At 45.8% G+C, this 11,293-nt stretch overlaps 2 protein-coding genes across 2 annotated transcripts in view; one reads left to right on the top strand and one right to left on the bottom strand.

The window, feature by feature from the left end:
* The window catches only part of APTX (aprataxin), a 179,627-nt gene that overhangs the window by 154,515 nt on the left and 13,819 nt on the right, over positions 1-11,293 (top strand). The gene's annotated exons all lie outside the window — the stretch shown is intronic.
* On the bottom strand, positions 3,736-8,567 carry LOC144946026 (cellular retinoic acid-binding protein 2-like). Its single transcript, XM_078874764.1, has 4 exons — positions 8,330-8,567; positions 7,197-7,369; positions 5,763-5,876; positions 3,736-5,048 (listed from the first exon to the last, which is right to left on the bottom strand). Exons 1-4 carry the CDS (start codon positions 8,397-8,399, stop codon positions 4,983-4,985), a joined length of 423 nt encoding a protein of 140 aa, XP_078730890.1. The 5' UTR covers positions 8,400-8,567; the 3' UTR covers positions 3,736-4,982.

The raw sequence follows: 11,293 nt of genomic DNA, 5'->3' as shown, positions 1-11,293 counted from the left end.
CCAATATGCTCAAGTGGTGCACATTCATTTGACACCAATCTCTTATTATGATGTCGGTCAAGTCATTCTCTGTTAGGTCTTCCTCTCTCTTTCCGCTTCCATCAACAACAACAACAACAAAGCACTTTTAATTTTCCTCTTGTTGTCCATTTCGTTATGATACCGTACTCACAGGACTCTCAGCTCGGGTGCTCTAACTCCTGCCAGGCACCTGGCCACCTTCCAACAACTATAGCTCACACCAAAACACGTCTCCGTGCAACGGTGACTTGTTTTGCGGGATCCCGTGTGGCTAATGAAGGACACCCGTTGAAGCAACGTTTCGTACAGAAGGTAATGTTTAACCCCCCGTGTGGAGTTCTTGCGAAACACACCGCTTTGCCCGTGTTCCTTTCTAGGTCATTTGACTCGGTGTTCCAGGTCATGTTAGATAAGACGACGAAACGAAATGAGCGCGTCACTGAAATGTAACACGGTCGGTGTCGTTGTGGGGGATATCGGTGACAATAAATAAGCAGGCGATTCACCTCCTCCCCATGTCTGTCCCTCCACTTAAAAAATAAAATTTATATCCCGTCAGCCACACGGCCTTCAGGGAAGGCGACATTTCATCAAAATTGGTTCAACAAAAGTAAACTGTCTGAAAACAGCTGGCAGCTCACCAGCATTGGCTCAAGTAAGCCCTGACTCTGCTGATGAGATGATAAATGTTGAAATCGGCACACAGTTGGCTTTGTGTTAAACCAATGCTGCTAAAATTATGCGCTCCCAGAATGCCGCGGCGCAGATGGGATGTGTAAAACACGTTATTTTATTTAAAGCTTTCGCGACTGCAGGGATTCATATTCTTGGATCTTTCGGTAAAGTCACGTAGAAGGGAAATAATAAAATAATAAAAATAAACATAAAATTCTCACGACGTTTCGGCCACAACACAAGCAGCCGTCCTCAGGTGAAGAACAGGATAGATATGGGAAAGAGTTGTACTGAAATGAGTAATCAAACCTCCGTTTTGTTTATGCAATGAAAAATAAAACGTATGTTTTTTTTTATCTTCAAGCCTGTTGCTTATTCAGCAAAATATTTGTTTCCGCAATTTATCTCTGGACTTGGTTTCGACCTTATTGATCTCAGCAAGAGAGCCAGGCTTACTCTTTGGTTCTTTCGGTAAAGTCACGTAGGTTTAAAAAATCTAATAAATCACGACGTTTCGATCGCAACACAAACGGTCGTCCTCAGATGGAAAAAAAATTAATCCAGCAGTAAGGACGACCGCTTGTATTGCGATCGAAACGTCGTGATTGTTTTATTTTTATACCCACGTGACTTTTCCGAAAGAACCAAAGAGTATGGATTTCTGCAGTCACGAAAGCTTCAAATCAAGATAGAGCCAGGCTTGATATAAAATAAAAACTACTGGTTTGTCAAACGTTACTGGCAAGTGCACTCTGTACACCGTAGGCCATCAGCTTAAAAAAAACACAATATTGTACAAAACTTCACCGGCTACTGTCGTAGGGCATATTGGGTAAAACATTTGCAAAATGACCTTCCGTTTCATATCTTCATCAGCCCATGTGGTGTACCGGGCCGAATTAGGTGGCTCGCGAACGGCAATTTCCCAAATGGTCTGTAACCAACGGAGGTCGAATATTTACTTGACGAATGTTTTCCGCTCACAACGGGCACAAGAACACGGTGACCAGCTCGCAATGCGATGGGGTCATCTAGCCGTTTCATGCGTTGCCACAAATACAAATACAGCCACGGGATTGGTACACGGTGATATTCTACCCCAGAAAGCACGCTTCGTTGTGTTTTTGTCAGGTCAATGTTTCACTAAATGAGAAACCATGAGCGCAAAATATGTTCAATCTAAATATTTAATACCGAATTTTTTTTTTTGCGATGTATCCATCGTTATCTTGCGGGGAGCGGTGGTGCAGTGAGCTTGCACTCTGCGCTATGCAACCGGTGACCAGAGTTTGCCTCCCGACCAAGTTTTTAATGCAATGAACACGACTTCGACTCTTACACAACTGAAACTGCTTACTCTTACAATGAAAAATCAGGGGGAAAATCGGCCTCACTCGTTTCTGATTTAAATGAACTCTTTTGACATCGTATCTGATAAGGGCATGCCATTTTATATAACTTGTCTCGGATTCAGAGATATTGCAAAAGTTGATCCTTTCCCTAACTCCGGCTGCCGTTGTTGTTGTGGCATGTTGGCACGCGGTGGTTAGCACACTGCGCTACGTACCCGGTAACTCGAGTTGGATTCCCAACCGTGGCTCACAGCGGTGATTGAGCGATATCTGAGCTGGACCCCAGCACCCCACTTCACCTGACCAGTACGGTCAAACAACCTAATGACGAGGCCTTCATCGAGCGATGGAATAACGAAGCTTGCACATTATAGTGTTATATTATTAGCATAACCATGACTTATTTAATAATTATTTACAAAATTTTATTTGCTTCGGAATTATGTTGCCGATATAACCTTTTATGTCTTTTATAATATTTATTGTTTCTAGATTTGAAGTTTTCGTGACTGCAGGGATCCATACTCTTTGGTTCTTTCGGTAAAGTCACGTAGGTAGAAAATAAAATACATTTAATCACGACGTTTCGATTGCAACACAAGCAATCATCATCAGGTGGGAAAAACACAGCAAAAAAAAATCGTCGTGATTTAATTACTTTTATTTTATACCTACGTGACTTTACTGAAAGAACCAAAGGGTATTGATTGTTTCTTCATTTGTCACTCTGAATGCAGTAATATAATAATAATACTAATGGCAATACTACAGTACAGCATATTATCATTGTGGAATGGCCAATGGAGTCCACATTCGTCAGCGGTTCGTGCAGTGGCCAGAGCCGATTTCGTGGAATCAAAAGGTCATGAGTTCACATTTGTCGGCTGGAAGTGAATTCTTGACCTTCAATCAGCCAGGGCAAACATCATGAGTACCACTCTCTGGGAATTCAAGTTTTTTTTAATTTTTACTTTTGGAATTACTCACCCTTGCCATAGGAATGTGGATTCTCTGACACTGGCACAAAGCTGTTAACGGGAGATGAGTTACCACCTTCCCAAAGCTTGTTTTATAATGAAACACTTTTTATTGTGTATGCTTTCCAACTCGGGCTGAAGGCGTTCATGCCCTTGCTCTGCCCATCCTGGGGCGAAGGGGGGCACTATAATCTCTCGTAAACATGATCCAATCATACGAACCAAACGGTAGTGCGACACTGTGTTGCGATTGGGGACTTATTGTTGTGAAAGCCGGCCAAATTGATTTGAAAGATTGCCAAACAAAAACCACCAGAGGAGACAAACGCGGAATGGAAAGCGTCGCACAATCCATGCGTGGCGCGTTATTTTTTCCTAGCTCGTGTTTTAAATCCCTTATGTTGTTCCCCTATCTTCTGCGGTATTGAATGACACGAATGCGTTTTGAAGCAATAAATAACAACTCGTTCGAAAACTATTGTTTTGCGCGCGTCGACCGAGTGCATATTTGCACGATTTTCACGATCACCGCGGAATTGATTAAGGAACAAAGTTAAGCCTTGGAAGGAGTTTGGGTGCCAACATTTTCTTTTAATTCTCATTGGAAATTATATTCCTATTGCACAGCCAGTGTCATGTCGTGAGAGGAATATATTTACATTTGAAACTCTCACAGCAAGCAGTGCACCACCTAGCAGAGGTGTGGACTCGAGTCATGTGACTTGGACTCGAGTCAGACTCGAGTCATGAATTTGATGACTTGCGACTCGACTTGGACTTGCATAACAATGACTTTGTCCCACCTATGAGATGTGGACTCGAGTCATGTGACTTGGACTCGAGTCAGACTCGAGTCATGAATTTGATGACTTGCGACTCGACTTGGACTTGCATAACAATGACTTTGTCCCACCTCTGCTACCTAGTGTGAGAGAATGGCAGCTACTTCTCAAGTACCTTCAATGGGGGTCTTTTTTTTTACACGCTTTCTTTTTTAACTCACTCTCTCTGTTGTCGTTGTTGTATCCTCAAATCTTGTAACTCAATTTTAACCCACTTCCCAATTTGGTATCGACTGCAAACTTGGTATACTTATGTCATACTGAAAAAATACAAAATCTATATTTTTAAACATTATTTTTTATATGTTATGTTTTGGCTTGGGTCTAATTGTCCACAGTCAACTGACGGCTGTAATTGGCCACGGTCCCTTACGTTATGGCAAGCTTCGGGGCCACTTCCTGCATTTCAGTACATTTCATAAAAGCGTGTTTAAAAAAAGTTTTTTAAAATATTACTTATTTGTATCCATCCACACTTAGAATTGCTCTTCACATGTCGATCGGACCAAAAACATTGAATTCCCGCAGCTGGAATATGTCAAACTAAGCGGCAAACCAAATTTAACACTGGAATATGTTGTTGTTGTTGTTGCAGTTACATCAGCTCACTGCACTTGACAAGCCAGATTTTGATTGCGGGTGGGCCGACCCCGCTACGTCTTTTCCATCCTACAGCTGAGCCTCGCCAGGGTCGTGCCGAGAGGCGCTGGGTTTGTTCTCCCACTGCAGAAGCCGAGCCTTGCCCGCTGACGTCACACACTCAGAACGACAACAGCGATTACCTCTCCTCCTGGCCCTGCTTGGCCCCGAGTTGGATTCAGATGTCTCGTGAGGCCAGTGCAACGCGATTTGGCTCTGGCTTGGCTCGGCAAATAGCCCCGTGGAAAACCACCCGTACCGTGACGGTTCCACACGCTGGAAAAAGAGGTACTGCATTCGAACCGAGGATGTCAACAAAGCTGGCTCAGTGCTGCGATTAGGCATCTACCCCCGTGCTATCCTCGAAAATGCGCGATCTTGAAACACCAATCAAATAAAAACACTCCTATTGTTGCGAAGATTTGCAGTATGAGCCGATGGCGTCAGCGTGGTTCGTTTCTCCCTCGAAGGCGTCGTCACAGCGCCGTCTCTTGCGTCCTCACGAACACACGAGAGCACGACACGTTCTTGAAGGTCAGATTCTGCGGCACAGGGCAGGAGGCGGGGATTGCGGAGGCGCTGTTCATTCGTAAAAGCGTGTAGCGGCATGCCCTCCCCGCGTCGACCATCGTGTTTCAAATCAACAGTCGTTTTCATTGTGGAGCAACCGGCCTTGGCAGGGGTCATGTTAACCTATTACATACAAGGTATCGGAATTGAAAATACATGCACCAACTCGAATCAATTCGGGTTGGTGCATGTATCACGGGCATAGATAATGGATGGGTCACTGCATGCATGCTGAATAGATTGATAGAGGAGTCGCTGGCAGTGAGATAACGCTGAACCACTGAAACATCCAGAAAAATGTTTTAGGTCGACGTGCCATTTCCCCTTAATGATGTTTTCCACCATCGAAAAGTGTTTGTGTTGCTATTACTGTGTTGATTTTGCCGTATATTTCACTTGCCTGTGACCAAAATCAACCCGAACATGCCCCACCTCATCAATTCTGAGAATCAAACCGGTGTCAAGGCTGGATAGTGCTTGAATGAGTGACGAACACGCATCAAGACATGTTCCTATTGGCTGCTGAGGGCAGTGCAGTAAATCAGTTGTACCATACTATGCTACAGTGTCTATGCTTCACCACACCACGCTGATCAGCATGGAGAGGTATGGTCAAACAACCCCCGTGACCTGCGTCGCGTGGGGTGGCCCTCATCCAGCAGATTTCACGGTGCAGCGGCACTTACAAGCACGAGGTCTCCGTTGACGATCTCTCTGGTCCAGAAGATGGGTTGACCTTCACCAGAAACCGGCTTCTGGACGCACGATAACTTCCCCGGCTCGGCCCATTTCACCAGGCTCTGACGGCGGTGCATTTGTACGTCAACACGCAGGGAAAACATGCAGCGTTGACGGGACTGAGATAGAGTAATGAATACAGAAGAACAATAATAATAAAGTAAGTGGGCTTGAGCAGGACATGTCGCCAGAAGGGAGAGAATAACGATGGAAAGGCGGCTAAGGGAGGGTACAAGCCCAAGAGGACATCCAGCGCAGAGACGGGGTGATGGAATGAGCTGCTGCATTGCCGAATCGGAAGTCCCTGATGATGATCATCATCACCCATCACAGGCGGTGATCAATAATAATAATGAGTGAGTGAAGTGTTAGTGGAGTATGAACCCCGCAACGTGAGTTTGATTCCTGGCCACAGCTAATATCAGTAGCGAGCGATATCTGAACTTGTCCTGAGACACCGACTTCATCACCCAGTACAGTGAGGTAGAGTTAAACAGCCCCCCATGATCGACACAGAGTGGGGAGATGTTGATCCACCAGTGGACTGACAATGGGCTGTAAATGCTTATTATTTATTAATAAGGTTCTGCATGGGGGACATGTTGTCAATTCCTTTGGCATGTGTTTGCCATCTAGGAGGAAAATGGCCTAAGTGTGGAGAAATTAGAGTAACCGGAGAAAATTGGTCCAGAGTTTGCCTACTTAACTAAGAATTGTTGCAAAAGAACAATATCAAAGGCCCATAAGATAATGAACAAGCATATTTGTTATCTTACGTTGAGGAATGGATGTACCTCCTGTTTGTTCGTTATATATTGTCAACTCTCGATCATCAAATGTAATAGGGGGGTAATGGCTCATATTCTGTAATATTGTTTGATTTGTTTTTGCTACGATGTCTGTTCGGTCCTTTTCGTTCCGATTTCGTGATGGCTTTTTGCCCTTGTGGTGACCGAGGTGACCCTTGAAAATCACACGACCACCCTGGCGTCTACGAGGTATCACTCGGTTAAACAAAATAAACTTGAAAACAGATCACGCTAATTATATGCAAATGAGGTTACCCATGCCTCCTCGCCAGAGGTCGCAAACGGGTTTTGATTCCTTACCCGTACCCGGCCGCACCAGGGTCGCAAATGGGTACCCGTACCCGTACCCGGCCGGGTACGGGTACCCGTTCCCTACCCGTACCCGTACCCTACCCGAAATGAGTGACAAACGGTTACTCACCAGTGACTCACGGCCTACCCGTACCCGGCCGCACCAGGGTCGCGCAAACGGCTACCCGTACCCGGCTGGGTACGGGTAGCCGGGTATCGGGTAGGGTACGGGTATCGGGTACCCGGTTGCGACCTCTGCTCCTCGCCACCCACTTTCCTCACCCGGAGCCGCAGGCCCTGCCATGGCCCATCCTCCTCAAACTCCTGGCCGACGGTGAAGGTGCTCTCCGCGGTGCGGAACGAGGCTGCACGGATGTGGAAGTTGTCTCCGTCCTGGCTGATGTGGACTGTGGGTCTCGAGCAGGTGGAGATCTTCTTGGTGACGGGGCTGACCCCTGAAACAAAGACAAAGATCCCCCCCCCCCCATTTAGCCTTAACAGACTGTTTGGGGCAAGTGCTGTTAGCCAGTAGCACCGATGCAAGCCGAAATGGCATGCCTAGCCGCCCTTGTTGCCCTGGTGGCGATGTTAATAGACCGCACTAGGTACTCATTTTGAAGCTGAGTCGACCTAGGGGTAGACCCAGGACCGGTACAGATAATCGTCACTGGTGTCAGCCGTAAGCGAGAATCGAACTCGGGTCGTCGGATTCGTAGCACAGCGCGCTAATCGCTGCACTGCCGCTCCCCACAAACAACAGACACACAAATACACAAATACCTCTTCCACCCTCCGTGTTGGCTGTTGAGGTGATTTCTCGGGTTACAATCTTATATTATTTGTATCATGCCTGTTTAGAATCTGAATTCTTATTTAGACGGTGGAATCTGATGAGCGGTGAAGCTCTTTTATTCACAGCTGTCCAGTAGGGGTGGGTCAGCAAGTTGCAAAAAATGAAAGACACAAGCCACTGTGTTGAGATTGTGGCCATGCAAGCCAAACTATGGACCACATAGTAAACCCATCGAGATACATACAGACTCAAAGAGATACACGGAGACCAAGAAGGGACACACAGTTTCCCATAAAGAAACCATCAAGACCCATATATATACACATAGCTATACATTAAAGACAAACCAGGAAGGTTTTGCTGGCCACAAAACTCGTGTTTGAGAAGCGTACTGGGCCATGATAATTATTCCCAATTCAGTAAATAAAAATTGTCAAAAAAATGTGCCTCTTTGGGGTCAAGACGCCGAGCCACACCATGACCATCCTACTCTTCTTCGAATGCAGTCCATCCAAGCGCTGCTCCACAAGCTGCACCGCCACTTCACTCAACTGCGTCCTAGCCTGACTTGCGCCCAATATGGATCGTAGTTTTGAGTGTCGAGTTTGGAAGGTCGTCTTACCCAGGATGTGCAAGTACTCTTCAAAATTCTCGCTTGTTTTAAGCTTCCACGTGCCCGAGAAGTTCGTCATGGTCAGTCAGAGAGAGAGAGAGACTGACACCCCCGTTTGTGTGATGAACTTATTTCGCACCGTACGTAGCCAACCGCGCTAATCAGAGGTGTGCTTGTGTGTGTGCGCGCGCCACTCTCAGAAGCAACCGATATCCACTGGTGCAGGCGGAAAGACGAAAAGCGGGAAATGTCCTTTTCGTCCAAATTGCCGGTCCATTTTATAGGACTAGCCGGGCCCCCTTCTCTGAAGGGGTGGATGGGGGGCGTCGAGTGGACATTTATCGTGGCCAAACAGACGGCGTGTTTGCCTTGGCCTCTGTTGTCGTCCACAATGTTTGCCGAGTCATCTAAACACGGGTGGGTTTCTCTGTTGACCGATGCTCCCCGCGGTGGCGTGGACCCTACATGTGTGTGTGTGTGTGCGTGTGCCCTACGGTGCAGGACGCCACCAGCATGGCGCAGAGATTCAAATTCGCCTACCCAAGCGCGTTTGTGACAACCTGGGTGATCGGACGCATGGTTGCGGCTCAAACACAGGCTCGTCGAGATGAGATGGCATCAAGTTGACCTTTTGACCTCGGTGTTTCAATTCTACACTCCGTATGGATAGATAGATAGATACGTTTAAATTCGTAACATTATCTCTCATTATATGCTGGTGTTGCGGTGAGAAAAAATATAACTTCAAACTCGTAACACGCGCAGTATTGACTCACTCGGAGAGAAAGTCCTGTATACAATAATACAGAAATTAATCCAATTTAAGACCACAGATAGTAATAACTTTTTAAATGCTTAAGCTGCAATGTAGAAGGCCAGAGCCGATCTAAGGCAACATTGGGAGTCACATGCTTCAGTGTTAAAGCCCAAAGCTCAGAGGTTAAACAAAGGCACGTATATAATTCATTAGACTTGGAATTACGGAATCAATGCCCCAAGCTCATAGAGCCAAAATGAGGCCTATTTTGGATTCCCATAGTTCAATAAAACAATATAACTGGTGTTGGCCAAAACATTCCGATGCTTAAAAGCTACCTGCACATTACTCAACAGGCGTCAGGGTCGGGATCGAACTCACGACCTCCTGTATACCAGGCGAGGTAGTGAACATCTCCTAGTCACCGTGGCGGCGTTTGAGGACCCTCATAAATATCCACGCGACCACGGGGAGAGAGACACGCAAACTTCAAATATACAGCAGGCGTCAAGGGTCGGGGTCAAACCCACGACCTCCTGCATACCAGGCCACCACCCCTTTGCTGGGTAAACAAGTGTAATAACACATCGGCATTGAAACTAAACAATTGTTTTTATTTTCCCAGATAAGGCCCACTGAGGTATATATATATTCCAGAAGCGACCTCGTCACAATTGATAGCCTCAATGAAGTGGCCTATCACGTGGAGGGAAACCCCGGAGAAAAATCCACGCGTCCACGGGGTGAGAGAGACACCGCAAACTCCAAATGTACAGCAAGCGTGAGGGTTGGGATTGAACCCACGACCTCCTGTATACCAGGCGAGGTAGTTAACATCTCCAAGCCACGTTGAGGAGAGACACGCAAATTCCAAATATTCAGCAGGCGGCAGAGTCGGGATCGAACAGGCGAGGTGATTAACATCTCCACGCCACGGTGATGATGAGAGACACGCAAACTCCAAATGTACAGCAGGCGTCAGGGTCGAGATCAAAGCCACGATCTCCTGCATACCAGGCGAGGTAGTTAACATCTCCTAGCCACCGTGACGCCACTGACGTTCAGAGCCAGATCGAAGGCACTAAATCTTCAGGATTCTTCGGTTTGAATTTTTAATGCACAGATGCTCATTGGAGCCTCTGGGCATTCAAAAGTATCTTCCGGATATAATGAGAGGGGTTTTCCCCTTTTTTCTGGCAACAAAACTGAAACCTTTCTACAAGGATTCATGTCTGCATTAACCACAATACTTGCAGTCAAAATGCAAACAAAAAACACACTGATAATATGTGCATTGTCCTTGAAACTGATTGGTCCACACCAGAGACAGCTTTCTTTTGAGCCTCGTCTCAATTGGTGCTGGACCAAATGACGCCAAAAGGCGTACAGCTCAAAAACATGCACTATCAAAGTAATGAGGGCTCGGGGTAAGCATCTAACATCATTAGAAAGCTGTCTCTGATGTGGACCAATCAGTTTCAAGGACAATGCATATATTATCAGTGTGTTTTTTTGTTTGCATTTTGACTGCAAGTATTGTGGTTAATGCAGACATGAATCCTCGTAAGAAGGTTTCAGTTTTGTTGTCAGAAAAAAGGGGAAAACCCTATTATTATATTTTGGTACTGTCTTTAAAACTGAAAACTACTTACCTGCAGAACCTTTATTTAAATACACTATCGAAAAAATAATTTACACCCCTCTGTCAATCATAGTGTTTCTCAGTGCGGATTTGTGAACACACTTTGTAAACAGTACCTAAAATAGTACGCGTTTTCAATGCGCTGTTCATATTGTAACAAGCGTTTACACCAATGTTACTCTACAGAGTAGTGGGTCGCCGTTCCTCTTATCTGCATTGATACGAGCGGTATGTGGGGACTATGGCTTAACCGCAAAAAAAAAACTCTGCACAGATGCATACGGACAAGAGAAGTATTTCATTCAGACTCTGTCTCCCCGACAGACCTGGTCTTCACCTGAGGACGGCTGCTTGCGTTGTGGCCGAAACGTCGTGAGAATTATTTTATTATGTTTTATTTTTACTATGTTATTATTTCCATTCTACGCGACTTTACCGAAAGAACCAAGAAGATGAATCCCTGCAGTCACGAAAGCTTTAAATCGAAATAAAAGAAGTATTATCAAACAGGGGGAATTAACGGTGCAACGCATCGCATCTGTTAAATATCTGCAGGTAAGGGGCCGTCCATATA

Source organism: Lampetra fluviatilis, chromosome 39, assembly GCF_964198595.1.
Source record: "Lampetra fluviatilis chromosome 39, kcLamFluv1.1, whole genome shotgun sequence".
Lineage (NCBI taxonomy): Eukaryota > Metazoa > Chordata > Hyperoartia > Petromyzontiformes > Petromyzontidae > Lampetra > Lampetra fluviatilis.
Note: the sequence above shows the minus strand (reverse complement) of the source record. Positions and strands in the feature narration are given on the sequence as shown.